General features: G+C 43.4%; 1 protein-coding gene across 2 annotated transcripts in view; it reads left to right on the forward strand.

The window, feature by feature from the left end:
- The first annotated feature begins 13,038 nt into the window (after positions 1-13,038).
- Positions 13,039-22,534, forward strand: part of FRMD4A (FERM domain containing 4A) — a 545,903-nt gene continuing 536,407 nt past the window's right edge. Inside the window, exons 1-2 of one of the 2 annotated variants that reach the window (XM_038383022.2) lie at positions 13,039-13,355; positions 13,806-13,942. In XM_038383022.2, the coding sequence (XP_038238950.1) occupies positions 13,898-13,942 (45 nt within the window). In that variant the 5' untranslated portion in view covers positions 13,039-13,355; positions 13,806-13,897. Of the gene's footprint in view, positions 13,356-13,780; positions 13,943-22,534 lie in introns of those variants that run through there. The other variant, XM_043498286.1, reaches the window with a different exon arrangement.

Genomic DNA, 22,534 nt, shown 5'->3' on the forward strand with positions numbered 1-22,534 from the left:
GGGCCATGTCTCCAGGGTAGCCGAGTTCACAACAATGAGCAGAGCGGTCACTTCAGGCATTATTGGACAGCTCTGGAGGGCAATTACAGCGCAGAAAGCAATCAAATATCTACACTGGCAATAGAGCGCTGGAGCCTCCGTGCAAATAGACTCATGACTTTTGTCAAGGTGGTTTTTTTGCAGTGCTGCAACTGAGGAGTTTCTGTGCACAAAGTGGCTTGGCAATGTGTACACGGCTGCAGTTTGAGCGCAAAAAGCTGCTTTACTGCACAGAAACTTGCCAGTGTAGACAAGCCCGAAGACCTTTCGCCCCACCTCTTTGCTCACCATCCCCATAGCTTTGGGTCTAGATCTGGTGTAGAGCACAGCCCCTCATCTCCAGATACTCCCCCTTGCTGCAAGTTGGTGACACGGGGCGGGGAGTGGGAGTGGCCTTGGCTCCATTCCCTTGCAAGGTGGCACGGCCGCCCCTCCGAGTCTGCCTCTGAGGGAGGTCATGCCTCTTCGCAGTCTGGTCTGCTTGAGTACGCTCACAACCAAGGAAAGGGGGAATTAACGGTGCTCAATAGGCCCTGGTCTTCAAGTAGGGCGGGGCAGCAAACAGTCAGGGTTCTGGCCTGCAGTCAGGCAGACCTGTAGCACCAAGCACAGTCTGTTGTCCTGGCTCTGGTGGGCGACAGACAAACGTAGGGGCTCTTGGCCTACAGAGGGGGAGTACTTCCACCCCAGGGATGAGGTGGCAGGGGGACACGGGCCTACCCAGCTCCACTGGGTCCCAGCCCAGGGCCCTAACAGTGGCAGAGTGGTCTGCCACTGGGTCAGCGGGGAATCCACCCGCAACACTGACTGTGTTTCTGGTGGCATCACAACCAGACGGTAGTCTGGTTCCCCTGGACTGCTTCCTACTCTCCCCCTCGGGTGCACCTGCATCCAGGGGTCATCCTCAGTTTTCCTGGATACACCACCAAGAGTAGTGGTAGCAGCTCCTCAGGGTCAGGGCTCTCTGGAAGCTTGTGCCGGGCCTCAGGGCAGCAGTGGTTCACTTTGGCATCCTGCTCCAGTAGCGGGGAAGAAGTATTTGTCTCCCTTGGCAGCTCTTTCTCAACTAACCTGCTGGGTCGGCCTTTTATACTTCCTCTTCCTGTCCCATCCCTCTGCTTCCAGTGTTTGGGGCATGGCCCTCCTGGTTCTGCCCACCAAGTGGCTTGCGGCATTCCCTTCTAGTCCGCCTCTGAGGGAGGCTACGCTTCCTCGCTACACCCCTCCACGAGCTGACCAGAATAGCCAACCAGTTGTGAGGTGGATGGAAGTAGATTGCACTAATTTCATGTTCACAGACTGAAGAACTTCCTTCCCGTTGCAAGGGTAAGATTTCTGAGACTGGGTCCTTCCTTAGGCTGCTAATGGGATGAAGCAGATACACACTGCTCCTCACTCAGGGCTGGGAGTAAAGTCTCAATCTAGCACTAAAATAGACATCCGTCTACTAAAAATGAATTAAAAATTGTGAAACTGATCCTTCCTTAATGCAGAGAGATAGAAAGCAAGGTCCCACTGGAACCAAATGATTCTACGGTGCAAGGTTCCTTGCCTCTACCTTTTACTTTTTCTTATCAATTGGTGTCTTAGTAATGCTACTGGAAGTAAAATTCTTGCATGACCCAATATGCAAATCTAGCTGTGGGGAAGGCCGGTAGGCATTTAACTTGTGTGCAGTTGTGTTTGGAAGAGGAGCTGCTGCTGTTTTAAAAATATTTTTGAGAGCTCTTGGGGATTCCAGGTGCTCTTATGCCTCTGAAAAGTAGGTCAGTCAGCACACATGTAGCCTAACAGGTCACTTAAAATGTCAGTGATTAGGCTTTTCAGGACACTTACATTAAGTTTGTGTAGCTACTTTATTTTAAAGGCCCTCCAAGCCCTATGTGGGGCCTTAATAAATCCAGCCTTTTTAATTAACACTGAATGAGCCTGTCTGGGTTATTATCTTATAAACCTCATATCAGTCCAAACCAGCCATCATATAAAATCTGAGGCTTTTAATTGAGTAAGACCGTTATAGACTGTTAATTAATTATCATGTCATCATTAAGACAGTCTTTATGATTAACTGCTATATAATATGTTTATTGCCCAGTCATTAGCCTCAAAAATCATTAAAATATTTTAGTATTGCACCAACATGCAATAATTATTCTATTTAATTTAACTGTGCTCTTGAGAACCTTAGCCTGACGACTATCAATAATAAAGGTGTGACACCCACAGGAGTGCTAGCGAGAGGCTGGGCTTTATTTCTGACTTCATAGTAAAGGTTACAATAGGTTATTGCTCTGTAGCAACATTGGTGTCAATATCCACTGTGTTTACTGACCTTACATAGTGCCTGATCCAAAGCCTGTTGAAGTCAATGGAGAGACTCCCACTGACTTAATTGGACTTTGAATCAGGCCCTTACACCAGATTAAAACTTTGTCTTCACAGGTATAAGGTAGGCTGTGAATTTAAGCAACTACAGTTACACCAGTATAACTCTGTGTGGCCACTCTTCTTCTGGTATAAGAATGAATGCCTTTTCCAGGTTTGCTTATGTCACTTTGGAAGTAGTATAAAATAAGCCCCCGCAAAAAGCCCTAAGAATATCCACAGGGAGGATTTAGCCATATCAGTTTAATTATACTGGTACAACTGGAAAAATATCCTATGCAGACAAACCCTTAATCTGAAATAACTTCACTGAAATCAGTGAAGTTACACCAGTGTAAACTTGGTATAAGTGAGTTTAGAATAGGTTTCCTGTGATTTTAGTTACTCAGGGCCATCTATCTCTTGGTCCCTTAAGAAGAATTTTTCTCTGGGGACCCCACTCTCCTGGCCAGCCATAGACATCTTAGTGGTTGTGTCCACAGCTTTGGAGTTTGGTGACGAGAAGAATGCCAACTGGCTAGATAGCACATGAAACCAGGTACCCTCATTCAGTCTGGGGAGAACCTTACTTATCTAATTGTCCTACTGAAGTGAATAGAACTGTGACAGGATCCCTAGGGTGCAGCCTGGGACCATGGGACTGCTGTGCCCCCTTAACACTCCAGCCTGGGCTGTCTCTCACAAAGCTTTGCTAGTGACAAGCAGCAAACACCTCCAGGAGCTGTTATCACTCAGCACAACTGCATGTGGAGCCCCACACCCAGCTAGATTGCATGAATGCTTCCAGAGCCACTCATGAATCACACCGAGAAAGGCACGAGTCAAATCCCCCCTGCTTCCAGCCTGGTACCTCAAGAATATACCATCTTGCACTGCTCAAGATGAGCAGTGAAAATTTATTTTCCATTCATCGATGGAAAGTAGATATACACTAGCCTTTGTAAAGCTGAGCAAACACCCTTACCAAACACTTCAGGAAAACTCACCGGTAAAGATTCATAGATTCATAGATACTAAGGTCAGAAGGGACCATTCTGATCATCTAGTCCGACCTCCTGCACAGCGCAGGCCACAGAATCTCACCCACCCACTCGTACAAAAAAACCTCACCTATGTCTGAGCTATTGAAGTCCTCAAATCGTGGTTTAAAGACTTCAAGGAGCAGAGAAGCCTACCTCAAGTGACCCGTGCCCCATGCTACAGAGGAAGGCGAAAAACCTCCAGGGCCTCTCCAATCTGCCCTGGAGGAAAATTCCTTCCCAACCCCAAATATGGCGATCAGCTAAACCCTGAGCATATGGGCAAGATTCACCAGCCAGATACTACAGAAAATTCTTTCCTGGGTAACTCAGATCTCATCCATCTAATATCCCATCTCAGGGGATTAGGCCTATTTACCCTGAATATTTAAAGATCAATTACTTACCAAAATCACATTATCCCATCATACCATCTCCTCCATAAACTTATCAAGTAGAATCTTACAACCAGATAGATCTTTTGCCCCCACTGCTTCCCTTGGAAGGCTATTCCAAAACTTCACTCCTCTGATGGTTAGAAACCTTCGTCTAATTTCAAGTCTAAACTTCCTGGTGGCCAGTTTATACCCATTTGTTCTTGTGTCCACATTGGTGCTGAGCTTAAATATTTCATCTCCCTCTCCAGTATTTATCCCTCTGATATATTTATAGAGAGCAATCATATCTCCCCTCAACCTTCTTTTAGTTAGGCTAAACAAGCCAAGCTCCTTAAGTCTCCTTTCATAAGACAAGTTTTCCATTCCTCGGATCATCCTAGTAGCCCTTCTCTGTACCTGCTCCAGTTTGAATTCATCCTTTTTAAACATGGGAGACCAGAAGCGCACACAGTATTCTAGGTGAGGTCTCACCAGTGCCTTGTATAACGGTACTAAAACCTCCTTATCCCTACTGGAAATGCCTCTCCTGATGCATCCCAAAACCGCATTAGCTTTTTTCACAGCCATATCACATTGGCAGCTCATAGTCATCCTATGATCAACCAATACTCCAAGGTCCTTCTCCTCTTCCATTACTTCTAATTGATGCGTCCCCAAGACAAACCATTAAACAAATTTATTGACTACAAAAGATAGATTTTAAGTGATTATAAGTGATAGGCAAAAAGAGTGGTTACCAAAAGAAAATGAAATATAAGCACACAGTCTAAACTCTCAACCCTATTAGATGGACAACATCTAGATTAAGCAGTTTTTCTCACCTCACTGGATATTACAGTTCATAGTATGCAGGTTTCACCCTTGAAACCTGGGCCAGTCTCCTCTGTTGGAGTCTTCAGTCTTCTGAGTGTCCTTGTTGCTTGCAGCAAAGGTGGGGGAAGTAGAAAGGCCAAGCATGTGACCACTGTGTTCTGTTTTATACCCTTAATCCATGTGCTTGGAGAACACAAGTCCAGGCATGTGCGGTGGGTATTGCTGATTCACAAGATGAAGCAATACCTCTGGTGTATCTCCTTTGAGTGAGTCATTGAATTCGCAAAAAGAAAAGGAGTACTTGTGGCACAAGTTCTCCTTTTCTTTTTGCGAATACGGACTAACACGGCTGCTACTCTGAAACCAGTCATTGAATTTTAACTCCTCTGCTGAACAATGGCTGGTGATGTCACTTCAGCATCCTCCTGGGCATTGGTTACCTCCCTTGTCATTGTCTCTGGAGAGCTAGTATCTGGGCATTTCCCAAACTCTCAGCATATTTTAGTGACAGCCATATGAAACAATTCTCATAACTTCATATACCCTAATGATATACATATTTAGATCGAACGATGGCTTTCAGCAGATCATAACCTTTTTCGATACCTCACATGGCCTGCTTTATATGAAATATCACAATTGTATATCAATGATGAATATGGGGGTTACAGGGCACTCCCCTAAGGTATAGACTGTCACAGAGTCCATTCACCAGATAAGGTATAACTGAAAGTGAGCAAGGGAAAAAAAATGGGCTCATAACAAGTACCCTGCTTTGAATTAGGACCAAGCCATTGGCTTGTTCTTCACAGCACCCCTTTAATGTGGTTGTCTGTGTCTAAAATTGGCCCTATATTGAGTTTGGCTGATTTTCTAATGATATTTTTCCATGTTACGTCCTCATGTGGGACAACAAATGGTGCCTCTTCAGCTGCCTCCAGTGTTCCAGGCCAGCTAGCAGGGAAGAATGATGGAGTAACCACAGACTTCCCTTCTCCCTCAGGGCTCCAGTGTTGTCTCTTCTGTTGACTGCCTACTGGCCCCAGTATCATCCAATTCTCTCTAAATTTGGTAGTAGAATCCTCTGACCCATAACTATATTTTCCAGGAGCTTCTGATAAGATTCTGGAAAGAAACAGTTAGGATCTAGTGGTATCTGTTCAGAGGGCATGATTAATGATTTTTGAGCAATTGGGTTTGTGGAGGGGAGTGTAGGAAGGAGAAGAGAAGAGATAATGGGATAAATCTCTTTCTATGGCTTTATTACAGCTGAATGAATAATTCACAAAGGATAAATTATTTGCTAGAGTCAGCCTCTTTCCCTGCTTGAGGATATTCTACGAGTAAATCAAGAAGTCCTCAGATTTGCCTGTTCAAGTTTATGTGATTTTAAATGTATTTCTCTGCTGCTTGGTTATGACTGTCAGAAATTCAAGCGGCATCGCTTTGTTGCAATTTGTCAGATTGTCCCATGGAATGATTTCTGTACTCTGGATGAATGCAGATGCACTTCTGGTATGTGTATTGGCACATGCAAATCATAGAATTTGGTTTTTGAGAGTGAACGTCCAGTTGAACTTGATCACTTGAATATAGGTAGGAAGAAAACACATAAAAGAGGGCAAACATTATTGAACAGAACGTCATTCTAGCCTGTATCATTGACACTGGAGCTGAGTTTAAATGGCAACAGTCAGATCTGAATTCTGAACACCACAATGATTTGCAGATATTTGGATGTGGGGCTTGGGTTTGGGCCTGTCTCTCAATGCTAAACAAAAAATAGTAAGATTATCATCGATTCATGGGGAGTTGGATCAGGTCCCAATGGGTGCCTGATCCCATAATCCTTACTCACTTTGAGTAGCACTTACTCATTCAATGTAAATAGTACTACTCATATGCATAAGTACTGCTCAACATGGGTAAGGGTTGGACAATACTGCCTTTTAAGAACATAAGAGTGGCCATATTGGGTCAGACCAAAGGTCCATCTAGCCCAGCATCCTGTCTTCCGAAAGTGGCCAATGGCAGGTGCCCCAGAGGAATGAACAGAACAGGTAATCATCAAGTGATCCATTCCGTTGCCCATTCCCTGCTTCTGGCAAACAGAGGCTAGGGACACCATCCCTGCCCATCCTGGCTAATAGCTCTTGATGGCCTATCATCCATGTATTTATCTAGTTCTTTTTTGAACCCTGTTATAGTCTTGGCCTTCACAACATCCTCTGGCAAAGAGTTCTACAGGCTGACTGTGCATTTTGTGAAGCAGTACTTCCTTTTGTTTGTTTTAAACCTGCTGCCTATTAATTTCATTTGGTGACCCCCTAGTTCTTGTGTTATGAGAAGGAGTAAATAACACTTCCTTATTTACTTTCTCCAAACCAGTCATGATTTTATAGACCTCAATCATATCCCCCCTTAGTCGTCTCTTTTCCAGGCTAAAAAGTCCCAATCTTTATTAATCTCTTCTCATATGGAAGCCGTTCCATAAGCCTAATCATTTTTATCGACCTTTTCTGAACCTTTTCTAATTCCAATATATCTTTTTTGAGATGGGGCAACCACATCTGCACGCAGTAATCATGGATTTATATAGGGGCAATATGATATTTTTTATCTTATTACCTATCCCTTTCTTTATGATTCCCAATATTCTGTTTGTATTTTTGATTCCCGCTGCACATTGAGTGGATATTTTCAGAGAACTATCCAAAATGACTCTAAGATTTCTTTCTTGAGTGGTAAGAGCTAGTTTAGATCCCATCATTCTATATGAATAGTTGGGATTATGTTTTCCAATGTGCATTACTTTGCATTTATCAACATTGAATTTAATCTGCCATTTTGTTGCCCAGTAACCAAGTTTTGAGTGATCCCTTTGTAGCTCTTTGCAGTCTGCCTGCAATTTAACTATCTTGAGAAGCTTTTTATCATCTGCAAACTTTGCCACCTCACTGTTTACCCCCATTTCCAGATCATTTATGAATCTATTGAATAGCACTGGTCCTAGTACCGACCCCTGGGGGACACCACTATTTACCCTCTCAGTTCTGAAAACTGACCATTTATTCCTATCCTTTGTTTCCTACTGCCTTTTAATAATTAAAATAATAATGATAATTCCCTATATTAGTCCGTAATGATATCTCCCTACTACCTGAATAATAACCCCTTAACTACTATATTCATTCCCTGTTCCACAGACTCTCACACTGCACTATTTCCTGTTCAACACTATTCATACCTCCAAAAGTCATTCTATGATAGACAGGAGAGAAGGTTTCTCGCTGCTCTTCTTTGCGCATAAAGGATCATTGTAGCATAGATTTAGGGCTTATCTATACAGTGGGATAGGATTGCCAGGCGTCCAGTTTTTGACCAGAATGCCTGGTCAAAAAGGACCCCTGGCGGCTCCAGTTGGTACCACTGACTGGGCCGTTAAAAGTCCAGTTGGAAGCACAGCAGGGGCCCGGGGCTAAGGCAGGCTCCCTGCCTGCCCTAACTCTGCATGGCTCCCAGAAGTGGCTGCCAGGTCCCTGAGGCTCCTAGGCACATGAGCAGCCAGGGAGGCTCTGTGTGCTGCTCCTGCCCCGAGTGCCAGCTCCACAGTTCACATTGGCCAGGAACCATGACCAATGGAAGCTGAAGGGGGTTTGTGCCTGCGGATCCCGTACCTCACACCAATATCCCAACCCCTTGCCCCAGCTCTGAGCTCCATTCTGCACCCCAAGCCTCTCATACACCGTGGCTTAACAACCATATAAAAAAAGCAGTGAGAGATAAAAAGGCATCTTTTAAAAGGTGGAAGTCAAATCCTAGTGAGGTAAATAGAAAAGAGCATAAACACTGCCAAATTAAATGTAAAAATGTAATAAGAAAAACCAAAAAAGGAGTTTGAAGAACAGCTAGCCAAAAAGTCAAAAGGTAATAACAAAATGTTTTTTAAGTACATCAGAAGGAGGAAGCCTGCTAAACAACCAGTGGGGCCCCTGGACAATCGAGATACAAAAGGAGCACTTAAAGACGATAAAGTCATCGTGGAGAAACTAAATGAATTCTTTGCTTCAGTCTTCATGGCTGAGGATGTGAGGGAGATTCCCAAATATGAGCCGTCTTTTGTAAGTGACAAATCTGAGGAATTTTCACAGATTGAAGTGTCACTAGAGGAGGTTTTGGAATTAATTGAGAAACTTAACAGTAACAAGTCACTTGGACCAGCTGGAATTCACCCAAGAGTTCTGAAAGAACTCAAATATGAAATTGTGGAACTATTAACTATGATTTGTAACCTGTTCTTTAAATCAGCTACTGTACCAATGACTGGAAGATAGCTAATGTAACGTCAATATTTAAGAAGGGCTTTAGAGGTGATCCTGGCAATTACAGACTGGTAAGTCTAACATCAGTACTGGGCAAATTAGTTGAGACAATATTAAAGAATAAAATTGTCAGGCACATAGAAGAACATAAATTGTTGCGCAAAAGTCAACATGGCTTCTGTAAAGGGAGAGTGTGTCTTACCAATCTATTAGAGTTCTTTGAGGGGGTCAGCATACATGTGGACAAGGGAGATCCAGTGGACATAGTGTACTTAGATTTCCAGAAAGCCTTTGACAAGGTCCCTCACCAAAGGCTCTTACGTAAATTAAGTTGTCATGGGATAAGAGGGAAGATCCTTTCATGGATTGAGAACTGGTTAAAAGACGGGGAACAAAGGGTAGGAATAAACGGTAAATTTTCAGAATGGAGAGGGGTAACTAATGGTGTTCCCCAAGTGTCAGTCCTAGAACAAATCCTATTCAACTTATTCATAAATGATCTGGAGAAAGGGGCAAACAGTGAGGTGGCAAAGTTTGCAGGTGATACTAAACTGCTCAAGATAGTTAAGACCAAAGCAGGCTGTGAAGAACTTCAAAAAGATCTCACAAAACTAATTGATTGGGCAACAAAATGGCAAATGAAATTTAATGTAGATAAAGGTAAAGTAATGCACATTAGAAAAAATAACCCCAACTATACATACAATATGATGGGGGCTAATTTAGCTACAACTAATCAGGAAAAAGATCTTGGAGTCATTGTGGATAGTTCTCTGAAGACATCCACGCAGTGTGCAGCGGCAGTCAAAAAAGCAAACGGGATGTTAGGAATCATTAAAAAAGGAATAGAGAATAAGATGGAGAATATCTTATTGCGCTTATACAAATCCATGGTACGCCCACATCTTGAATGCTGCTTACAGATGTGGTCCCCTCATCTCAAAAAAGATCTACTGGCATTAGAAAAGGTTCAGAAAAGGTCAACTAAAATGATTAGGGCTTTGGAACGGGTGCCATATGAGGAGAGATTAAAGAGGCTAGGACTTTTCAGCTTGGAAAAGAGGAGACTAAGGGGGGGATATGATAGAGGTATATAAAATCATGAGTGGTGTGGAGAAAGTGTATAAGGAAAAGTTATTTACTTGTTCCCATAATATAAGAACTAGGGGCCACCAAATGAAATTAACGGGTAGCAGGTTTAAAACAAATAAAAGGAAGTTCTTCACTCAGCACACAGTCAACCTGTGGAACTCCTTGCCTCAGGAGGTCATGAAGGCTAGGACTATAACAGGGTTTAAAAGAGAATTGGATAAATTCATGGAGATTAAGTCCGTTAATGGCTATTAGCCAGGATGGGTAAGGAATGGTGTCCCTAGCCTCTGTTTGTCAGAGGGTGGAGATGGATGGCAGAAGAGAGATCACTAGATCATTACCTGTTAGGTTCACTCCCTCTGGGGCACCTGGCATTGGCCACTGTTGGTAGACAGGATGCTGGGCTGGATGGACCTTTGGTCTGACCCCGTATGGCCATTCTTATGTTCTTATGGTCCTTTCTGGCCTTAACAGCTATGATTTTCTGGCAGCATGGCTTGTGTCCTGCTGAGAAGGTTTCCTTTGACAAAGTTGGATCTGAAATGTGTGTGTTTGTATGTATGGGGGGAGGGTAATTGTTATATTCTCTTTTGTTTTCAGTTCTTGTTAACGTCCTAGAGGACTCAAATTCTGACCATTGGGGTAAGATTTTCCATATATCAAATACCAGTTAGGTACCTAAATAAGGATCAGGTTTTAAGAAGTGCTCAGTATTCAGCAGCAATAACTGCATGGGTACACATCCCTCTAAACACAGCCTGGTTTGTGCTCCAGTCGAGGGTTAAACTGTTTGCCTAGTTTCCAGATAGGAAAACATTATCCCCTCAGCCCCACGACATACTACCAGTGACTTAGGGATGGTGAATAGAGCTGGGTACTATTTCCTCATTCCATTAAAATTTCTGAGTTTTGCTGTTCCACACTGGGAAGAAAACAAGAGTTTTTTTAAAAATTGCGGTGTAGGGAGGGGAAGAGCAAGCCACCCTAGAAAGCCAATAGCCTGGCGGTTAGGGCACTCACATAGAATATGGGAGATGCAGGTTTAAGTCCCTGCTCTGGCTGAGTCTGAACCTGGGTCTCCCATTTCCCATGTATGTGGTTTATCTAGTGCAGGGGTTCTGAAACTGGAGGTTGTGACCCCTCAAGGGGTTGAAAGGTTATTTGGTGGGGAGTCACGAGTTGTCAGCCTCCACCCCAAACCCCGCTTTGCCTCCAGCATTCATAATGGTGTTCAATATATTAAAAGGGGTTGCACTCAGAGGCTTGCAGTGTGAAAGGGGTCACCAGTACAAAAGTTTGAGAACCACTGATCTGGTGGGCTATTGGCTATCCTGGGATCTCTCTCTTTCTCTGTGTAACCAGAAAGTCCATCCTGATCCTAAGAAATTTTTGTTGGAACATTTCCACAAAAAGTTTCAGTTTCAATGAATAGGCATTTTCCAAAAAAAATTGTTTCATCAATAAATGCCAACCAACTCTAGCGGTAGAGTCTGTATCTGGAGCATTGCTAATGTATCTGGTTGTACTTTCTGACCATCCCCACAATGGGTCTCACCAGCCCTTCTCTGGCATTTATTTGTCAGGGGGGAGGACCACAGTCTCTTCCTCGCCTATGACTTTGTACCCAAACCATATGTGCCAATGCTGTGGGTGCTCTGGGACTCAAGCACCCACCAGCCTCAGCTGTTTGGCGGTGCTGCTAATCAACTGTTTGGTGGCTGGTGGGAGGCACTTGGGGGAGGGAGGAGAGCAGCAGCTGCAGGCACCACAAACCAGAACTAGCTCCCAGTCTTTGGTTAGGAGTTCACGCTAATACTGTACTCTTCATAGAAGCTGGAGATTGAAGAGACCTCTGTGATCAATTTATTATCTTGCCATTGCAGGACTGTTGACTTTACATTGGTCCCACCCATCTCTGGAAAATTGTAACGAGTGGCTCCAAAAACCAAACAACCCACCAACCCTAAAGGCACTTGCCTGGGAATTGTGAAAGTATCTCACATTTGTCAGGCAGACCCTAGAGTTGCAGAGCTGGCTGTTTACGTGGCTATGTTATCCTTGTAATCACACAAATACAGAGCTGTACAGTTCCACATGCGGGTTAGTACAGGGAAAACTTGAACAGCTGTAGCCTGTGGGTATTTGCTGTTGATGTTTAAAATCTTCTGTTACATATTTTATATTTTGATGCCCTTAGACATTTTTTAAAAGGTTGCTTTCATCTCCCCCCCCCCCCCCGCCCGAATTCCCCTGTCTCGAGTTATTTAAGGAATTTGTCTCTGTCTTCCTTGGAATACTGTCAACCTCCTGCTTCTCCTCAGAGTGTTTTGTTTGCTTATTTTTGGTGGGGTCCAGGGGTATAACAACTTGTAACATCCCATGCTGGAAGGAGAGGGAGAATAACCCAGTGGAGAGAGAGACGGTAGCCTGATGGTTAGGGTGAGATCCTTGGGGTGGGGAGATTTTACTTCAATTTCCTGCTCCATCCATAGGCTTTCTGTGTGACCATTCTGTGCCTCAGTTTCCCACCTGCTTTAAAAAAAAGTGGGAATGATACCTTGAGGTGGGTTGTGAGGATAAAAACATTATAGAGGAGCTCAGGTACAATAGATTTGGGTGCCTTATGAGTGCCTTAGATAGAGTATTCCACAGGGGAAGTTCAGATAATTATCTTGATATGCTGACACTTTAAAAAAAAGATTAAACTGGTGGCCTCCACAATAGGATGCTTTATTTTCTAAAGTTCTGTGAAAATCAATCTCTTTCACTTAAATCCAATATTTAAACAAGGGGCTTCTTCTCGGGCTAATTTGTCCTGTGTCTTAACAGTCTCCCATCCCCACAATTAGCCTTCGACGTCTGCCTGAGCTGTAGACACTCCACAGGGGATCATAACATGTAGCCTTATGGAGGGGAATGCGGGGGGAGAAGATTCCTGGCTCTGCTGTTTGCATGTGGTACAGCCAGTGTGTTCAGAGCGCTAACAGAGAAGGCTATGTAATTACATGTCTCTAGTAAGTGTGTTAGCTCCACAGGGAGCTGAGCCCATTTGGAGAGGAGGAGAAATAGATTTTATTTTTTTGGGTAAGGTGAAAAGGGTCAGTGCATAACCCAGTTCTCACTCGAATACGATAAAGGTAATTGTTGCTCTGAAGTGAATGCCTGGCGCTTCCTGGTTCTGCTCCTCTCATTCATTGCTCATGTCTGTATTATGCAGACGTCTGCTTTCCAAAGAGAGGAGCAGGTTTTTATGAGAAGAGAGAAGAAAATTGACCATTTTGGAAGCGGTATGTTGTGATATTTATTAGCATTGTTTCTGCATCAGTACTGCAGGGGGGAAGGAGCAGAGAGACTGGGCTATTAGTGCTTTATCCACAATAAAGATAATGATAATTAAATCAATTAATCCTATTCAGTATGGTGGGTATGTGGGGGAGGGAGAGGGTTATATCCTGTATTCTAATCTCTCATGTAGGTGTTTGATATGAGTCTTGTGTTCCTGCAGCTTACTGTAGCTTTGTAAATCTAATCTTTAAATATCCTGCAGCTTCCGATATCTCATTCTTCCAGCAGGCTCTCCATTCCATTTCTCTCCTCCCTCTAGTGTAAAATTTGGCCTAGCTTCAGCTTTTTTCCTAGATTGAGAAGGGATTGTTGTTTTTTGATTGTGTTTTTTTTCTTACTCCACCTCTAGGAAAATGCTATCTGACCCTGATTCTGGATTTCTATTTTTGTAGTTTGCTGTAGGTGCTGCTGGATGCTTTGCTGTGATACAGGGCCGAAGGCTGACCAAATCCGAGGGAGGATTTGTATGTAGGAAGAGTAGGTTATGGCTGTTCAGCGTGCTCCAGAATCTGCTCTTAGCTTGTTGATGGTAAGTGCTTGCTGAAATGGAGCTTATTGAGGGGCTGGTGGGGAGATTGCATGGATCCTGAATAGAAAATCATTGAGAGTGTGTTGACTACATGCTTTTCTTTAACAGGTCCTGGAGAACTTTGAAAATGAGTTCATTTGGAATGTACATAGAAACATTCCTCTGATGGTGGTTTTAAGCATATTGACCACTAATAATGTTCATATTTTGAAATGCCTTTAATATACAGGTATATTTGCATCCTGGTTTATCCCAACCTGTAGAGACTTCCACATAGTTCATCATATGACAATCTAAAATCTGTCTTTTCTTCCTTCTGCTTTCTCTCATTTTTTCCTTGCTAATTGCAAGACAGCTAAATGCCAAGGAGTCTTTTCCCCCATCAATCCATGTACATATGTCGTTAACAATGAATGGATGCTTAGAGATGATGCTGTTATCATTTGGTAAACCAGTGAATAGTCACTTGACTAGCTAATGAGTATGCTGGATGTGATGTTGACTACAACCTGTAGAGAGAAATGGCTAGTGTTTATATGAGACATTTACTACATGTTGCGCTACTGACCTACTTTTCAAAGTTCTGCAGATTTATAATATTTCAAAGAAGATTATTTTGCATAAAATGTGGAGTCTGAGTCCAGGAAAATAATGATATCTTGCTGCAATTAAAATAAACCTTTGGTGGCATCAGAGATGGATGTTAAGCTTTATTTTTTTTTCAATCTCTCTCTCTCTCTTTTTTAAAAATAATTTGTCTTGCCATTTTCTATGCTGTAGCATAAGAAGGAATTTTAGTGTAAGATCTCTGCTGGATTTGTTTGTGTCCAAATGTCTCCATAACATTTCCACAAGAGGCTTTTTACAAGCAAAGAGCAAGTGCAATATATATATATATATATATATATATATATATATCTTTGCTTTCTGACTGAGAAAGGGAATGTCTCCTGGAACATAGCATTTGCAGACATGATGAGTTTATATAGGGGATGCTGCAGGATAATAGGTCTGTAACATCTTGAGTTGTTAACAAAGGTCAAGTTGAGAAGGGCAAATCTTACGTCTGGTGCTTGAAACTCTAAATACGCTATTAAATGTACTGATGATTTGTTTTTATATTTGTTGGAGACTAATGTGCTATACAGGCTGCCCTTTCTTTCTTCCATCCCTCCCAGGCTTTTTAAATGGTCTCTTCCTTTTCCCTGCCTCTGACCTTTCACAGGTATACTAAGAGGTCCCCAGTTTCTCAAGGAGTCAGTGCAAATAGTAGGAGTAGGAATTATTTATTTTGTTTTACTTCTGTCTTAATTCTCAGCCTGTATTTTTATGTTTCCAATTTACCCCCCACCTTGTTTTATTTCTTTTAGCCAGTTCTGTCTGTTGGGTGAAATTCTGTCACTGTGCAAAGCTGCCTGAAAAATGTGCACCCAAAAATCTGAGTTTCTGTGGCTCTGTGCACAACAAGGCATGCCCACATGTGTATGTATCCTGTATTCTACCTTGCAGTACTATTTTCTGCAGTTTACGGTGCATCTAATCTTTAAATATACTGCAGCTTCTGTTATCTCAATTCTCATGCACCCATATGTAACACATCGACAAAGTTTGTGTTGTAGATCCCTTTAGTGGCTACTTCACTAGTGCATAACTGCCCAATACTGCTACCAGCTATTGGAGCTACTCCTTTAGCTCAAGTGGTAGGGTTGTGTGCCATGGATCTGAAAGTCTTGGTTTCTAACCCTTCTGGCAATCTGTTTAGAGGGATGATACAGTGCTGGGACAGGTAAATATGCATTGAAACTCAGTAACAAATGCCCCAAGCTTCTAGGTTCAAATGTCTCTCTGGGGCTTCTGTGCAAAGGGGTGTTGTTCTGGCGTATTCTGAACGGGATGAAGATTTGTAGCTAAAAAAATTCCACTGCCCTTTTGCCTCTGCTGTTTGTTTTGTTTTGTTTTCTGGTGTATGGCAAGATGTAGCCACCAATCAGAATCCCCGCCTTTGCCTCTGTTTAAAATGCATGCTTGAGCAGCCTGCCCTGGGGTCAGCAACAAGTACCTACATCATCCTGCTGTAATGGAACCTTTTCTCTGAATTCCCCTACACTAAAAGGATTAAACCTTTCACCTTCAGGAAATAGCTCTTAATGCTGTGGTGGGCTATCCACATCAAGAGAACCTTTTCTAAACATTTTCAGTACCACACTTTCCCATCAGTAATGTGTGCCTCAAGGGTTCCATCATCCGTTGTTGTTGTTGTTGTTTTTCAGGCACAAAAGCAGTGCTTTTGGAGAGGGGTTACTTCTCTGTGCATGCTATAAGACTACTACTACTTAGCCTTTAAATGATTCTTCCAACTGGAGATCTCCAGGCATTTACCTGGGATGGTGATGTTATTCCTATTTTACAGATAGGGAAATCAAGACAGTTAATGGGCTTGCCCAAACTCATACATACAGTAAGTCAGTGGCAGATATGGGAACGTAGCTGACCCAAACACTGGACCATACTGCTTTCCCAAATGCCACTGGCAATTGTAATGGAAAATTATCATTTGTGGTAGTGCCCACGGCATGCTAGGCACTTCCCATATGTACCAGCTGAGTATGCCCAAGGGGCTCACAGATTAAGCAAAAACAGGCAGGCAGGTTTAACTAATGGTGTGATCTAGTTAAATCAGTGCAAACCTTGTGTGGACAGTCTTATTTCAAAAAGAAAAGCAGTACTTGTGGCACCTTAGAGACTAACAAATTTATTAGAGCATAAGCTTTTGTGAGCTACAGCTCACTTCATAGGATGCATTTGGTGGGAAAAAAAAAGTTTTTTTTTCCGATGAAGTGAGCTGTAGCTCACGAAAGCTTATGCTCTAATAAATTTGTTAGTCTCTAAGGTGCCACAAGTACTGCTTTTCTTTTTGCGAATACAGACTAACACGGCTGCTACTCTGAAACCAGTCTTATTTCAGTTTATTATTATTTTTATTTATTTATTTGTATAGCACTAGTGCCTGGCAGCCCCAGTGATAGACCCAGGACTCCCATTGTGCTAGGGCCTGTACAAACACAGAACAAAAAGACAGCCCTTGCCCCATAGGGACTGTCTTTGTGTCTGCTCTTACATCAAAATAATCATGTCCACACAGGCTAGAACTAGCTAAAAAAAATTGGTTTAAAAACAGATTCAAGTTCAATTGGTGCAACTTTCCCCTATAGACAGAAGTCAGGGAAGAGGCCCAATGAAAGGGCTTTTTTACACAAATCCAAATTGGGTTTTTCCTGCTGTAGAGTTGTTACATTTAATACAAATGGGAACGGACTGAAAAGTTTAAATGTGAATCCCTTTTTCTTGGCAATGATCCTTCATTATTAGAAATGACTTGAGCCTGGGCAGTGCCTTGCCTTGCAGAATTCATGTTACCAAGCTGCACAGATTGCAAAAGACAAGCAGTATCACTTCAGCTGGAACTGAGGAAGTAGCCTGCTACAGAGCATCAGCAATTTTATCTGTAGGATCACCTGATCACTAGCATCCAGGTTGCATCAGCCTCTGTGTTCCAGGAGGAGTGAGCATTATAAGGGTGTAATAGCATGTGTATCTTCATCCCAGACAAGCCATTGCATTTTCTGTGTTAGGCTCTTTAGCACTGATGCAACAACAGTACAAATTTTATGTTCATCTGATTAGTCTGCTGCAATGTTTTAAAGCAGCAGACTGGTATTGATCATGGGGGGTTTAATGACATAGTAAGTTATGTTACCTGGTTTCCGTTGAGATGGATTCACAGCAATTCATACAATTAGTTCTCAGGGATGTGACCTTTTAGAGTACCATAGGTTAAAACACCTTTTAATATGCACTGATTGACTGCAGAGGTTCAGAATGGGAAGGCATCAACCACAGCTGTCCTCAGCAGTTAAGCCAAAATGCTGCTGCACAAAACAATCTCCTCCTGTCATGTCACTCACCTGTTCCATTGGCTCTGCTTCCCCTGTATCTCACGATGAAGCTTCTCTTTCTCCTCAGCAAGGGCGTGGTGGGCCCTACTTCCGTTCACATCTGAGCTTTCGTCTCCTGCTTCCCCTCACGTTGTCTTCACTGCCTCCTATCTAGCTAATGTAGCATCCCTTTCTGCCTGGATATCTCTTTTAATGCCAATCTCCTTACAGGTTTTGATGGACAGGCCTGGTTCTTCTGGATCCCATCTCCAGCTCAGCAGGGTGTAACTTCTTTATTTTCTTCCCATATGAATTTAGTTTGTGGTGCCTCCACCCCCCTCACTACTTTCGGGCAGGGTCACCAGGGCAGCTTGGAAGGAAAATTGCAATAACACAACCACATACAATATATGCAACACAGTCATTATACTAAACAGGAAGTAAATACAACATAACAGGGTAAACCACTACTCTCACGGTCACTGGTGGCCATGCCGATAATACCCATGAATTTCCCCTGTCACATGACCTGATATTGCAAACCAAAAAATTAGTGTCCTGTTTGTACATGTATTTTGTAGGGGCCCTTGATAACTCGTGACAACAATATCCTCTGTAGCAGCAATAAACAACCTAGCTGACTTGATTCAGTACAGCCCAAAAGATTCTCATGTGAGATAAAATGGTAAGTCCTTCCATGGATTTAATAGGCTGCTGGTAATAAAATCCCCAAACCTTCAGCCCCTGGCTTGAGGACACAGATCAGGGAGTCTCCCAGACAATTTCCCTGACCATCTAAAAGATGGTCCATTCACAACTCCACCAATGATTCTCCAGTTCAGAGATGGATCTTGACTCCTCAGCCACTGCCGACCACTGCCGAATAACTGATGATCACAGCTGGCAGGGATCCTCTTCATGCAGGAATCAGGCTGCTTCTTGTCCCAAGATTTCCTCTCACCACAAAGGGATGCAGGGGTCAGGTGCAGATACAAAACTCCACTAAACATCCTCACTCCCGTAGAGCTCCGATAAACTGACAGTAGTAGGGCAGCCCTGAGCTAGCTGCCAGAGCAGTAGAGACTGATTTCACCTAAGGCACTGAAGCACTAGCTCGGCCTGCCTGGGTGGGGAGTTTTCCAAACAAAACTCGTTAAATTGGGAGCCACCTTGAAGAGGGAAAGGACCAAGCTGAGGGCCGTTGCTTCCAGATACCCAGAGGCCAGTTCTCAGGGGGATCCCTGCATGCACCCTGAGGCTCATGAGCTGTCCCACAGTAAGTCCTACCCTTTCTGGGCTTCTCCCTCTCAGGACTCCTAGCATAGGCACCAACTCCAAGGGTGCTCTGGGACTGGAGCACCCATGGGAAAAAATGGTGGGTGCTTAGCACCCACTGGCAGCCCCTCTATCAGAACCTCCCCCTCCCCCCAGTGCCTCCTGTCTGCCGGTGTGCCCTGCCAATCAGTGCCTCCCCCTCCCTCCCAGTGCCTATCACCTGCCACGAATCAGCTGTTTCGCGATGTCTGGAGGCACTGGGAGGGTGGAGGGGAGGAGCGAGTGTGCAGCGTGCTCAGGGGAGAGGGGGGACAGGAAGAGGAGGGGCAGAGGTGGAGCAGGGGTGGGAAGAAGCAGGGCGGAGTTGGGGCATTGAGGGAAGGGGTGGAGCTGGGGGAGAGCACCTCCTGGCAGATTAGAAACTCGGCGCCTATGGCTCCCAGAGGGCACATCTCACTTCCTATTGGTCAGGCTAGCTCTTCTAAGGTTTTTACTTGTCAATCATTTGACTCTACCCCCTCCTTTCTCTCAGACACTACCCCTCCCCTGATGAGGTGCACTGGTGGCCATCCAGCCACACCTGCTATTCTCCCCCAAGCTGGCAGGGCTCCTGTCCCTGGAAATAGTGTCTCACTTACTTGGGTGCCTAGCAGACTCTGAATCTGCCCGTGGCCCCCCGTTCCTCCCCAGGACAGTGCGTCCCCCTGAGTTGTTAGCGCCCAGAGACCCAGGAACCTAGGTAAGCCCCTTGATGGTTACACTGAGGTGCTTATTTGGCCCCCATTACCATAGTATCTGAGCCCCTCATGGTCATTGTTGGACTTAACCTTCCAATACCTTCTAGGGCTAAATAAATGATCAATAATAAATATCAGCCCTCCGTAAATAATGTTCCATTTAGAAATCACATACAGCTTAGTACAATAGTAATGACAATTGCTTGTAGAGGCATCTTTTGTCCCAAAGGGGTTTGTAAAGTTTAAAAACATCACTAACAATATGAAATAAAAATAACACTGACAACACCTATCTATAATATCCAGTTACATTATAAATGGAGGATGCTGAGGCACAAGGTGGGATTCAGGATACCTGGGTTCCACTCCTGTATCTTTGTGAATAGGCTATTTCAAAGGAGCTGAATGTAGTTAGGTGCCTGAATTGCACTAAATCAATGGGCACTCAGTTCCAACCCCTTTAGGTTCCTTTGAAAATCCCAGAGTCTGTTTCTCTGTGCCTCGACTTCTCCCTTTTTAAAAAGGGATTAATAATACTTCCCTCTCAGAAGTTAGATTTAACTCTTCAAAGTATCTCAAACACTTCAGAATGTTTGTTTCTGATCTTACTTCTGTTGAAGTCAAAGGCACAAACCTCAAGGGCTGGCCCTTGTGCTGAAAAGCCTTTATATAGGAGTAGTAGTGCTTATTATTGCTACCAAACATATAAAATGCAATGCCTTGCTTTTGCTGGCTTTAGAGGTATTGATCTTGATAATAGCTTTGACTCTTCATAAACATAGTGCACAGATGGACAGCTAAATTTACATCCACTAAACCCATCCTCATGAGTGCAAATTGGGTAGTTAGCAGCCTACCCAGCTTCCATGTGCAATGCAAGTTTTGGGCATGCAGACGCTGGACCACAGAGCCCAAATTTAGATCCCTGAACTGAAGGAAATGTGTTCTATACTATTCAGGCTGTGCCCATTACATCTATGGCAAGAAAGCTTGGTTTGGAGGATCATATTAATGCCTTTGGGAGAAGCAGTGTTACAAAAGAAGGGTGAGCTCATTCACTATCTAACTGTAAATGTCACTTCTCAGGTTGAAATTATCTCACTGTTTACTACCCTCGCTCAGTATATGTAACAAGCACGTGACATTTTAACCTTCTGGCTCTGACCTCTACCTACCAATTAAGTGACCTCAGCCCCTCGGATGTAGATCTGAGCTGCCTCATTCCTTTCAAGCAAGCGAAAAGCATGCAGCTATTTCTACACAGGGCTTAATGCAGAAGCACCTGCAGTCCTCATTGGACTTCAGGGGGTATTCAGCACCTGTTGGAGGACAACATTGTGTCATCAGTTTGTAAGGAGAACATTCTGTTGCTTAGAAATGGATAGTGCAATATTGCCTAGAATCAGGCCAGCAGCTGCCTTTTCACCCTCTCATGCCACTGTTTCAAATTCAGATCTGAAAGGGTGAAATGAAGTCACCAGACCAGATGATCACATAGCGCTTATTATAATCCTAGCACCTAAGAGTCCCAGTCATACACCAGGACCCCTCTTCTTGCAGGTACTTTTGCTAAATATACTAATTTGTGGTTTTACGACAAGCCTTGGGCACGAGCTGATGAGTAGCTGTACAGTTCCAAGATCACCCAAGGGAAGGGATTGATGCTTCACCCTCCCTACAGGCCAGCTCTGCTGATTGATGTGTTGGAGGATGGGGGTGGAGGAGTCAAGTACCTGCTCGGGAGGGGGGGGATAGTGGCCGATGCCCAGCATTTTATATAACGCTTCGGTCTAATTTTGGTTGTTGGGTTTAGTGTGCGGGCACTGGGTGGTGTGGATGGCCTGTGATAAACAGGAAGCCACATGAGATGATCTGGTAGTCCATTCCGGCCTTAAACTCTATAATGCTTGCTCTTAATTACCCCTCCAGGCCTGGACTCTGGCCCTCATTTCTTTTTGTGTAATTCTGAAACACTCACCACAATGATATCGAGGCTCCATTCTCAGTGTAAACTGGTGAGAGAAAGAGGCCAGGATGTTAATATTACAAATACAGAAGCCACTTAATTCAACTCAGTCAGGTTGAATCCTTGGATTGCAATTAGCCTCTTTGTGATGAGATCTGTTATGTGATACCTGTGCTATTTTAGCTGGAGAATGATGAAATTATTACCATTGTAATTCTGTTACAGCACATGTGATTGATTTCCTTTTCTTTCTTTTCTGCACACTTTTTTTTTAAAGTGTGAATGAGCAGATGGCAATGTTTCCATGTCTGACTTTTCCCCTTTATTACCATGCTTTTAAATCCAGGCACAAAACAGAATGCTAATTTGATGATGTTTATTAAGGATAAGGTGGTGGTTTTCATTTCAGGAATATTTTTCAACCACTCATTCAGAATGACTGGGAAGTCATTCTAATTTTTTTTAATTATTATTTATTTTTTGTCCAAAACATAATCATCAATTTTGTATGAGATTATAGAAATTGGATGTTTCTGGGAATGAGTTAGTGGACATTTGAGTAGGCTTTCAATATGATTAATGTGAGGTTCTGTACAATTAAGAGACAAGTGGTCAATTAGCAGTATGGATGGATCACTTAGTGTATTGACAATGAAAGTTCTCAGAGTATATTTTTTAA

This window comes from Dermochelys coriacea, chromosome 1, assembly GCF_009764565.3.
Source record: "Dermochelys coriacea isolate rDerCor1 chromosome 1, rDerCor1.pri.v4, whole genome shotgun sequence".
Taxonomy (NCBI): Eukaryota; Metazoa; Chordata; order Testudines; family Dermochelyidae; genus Dermochelys; species Dermochelys coriacea.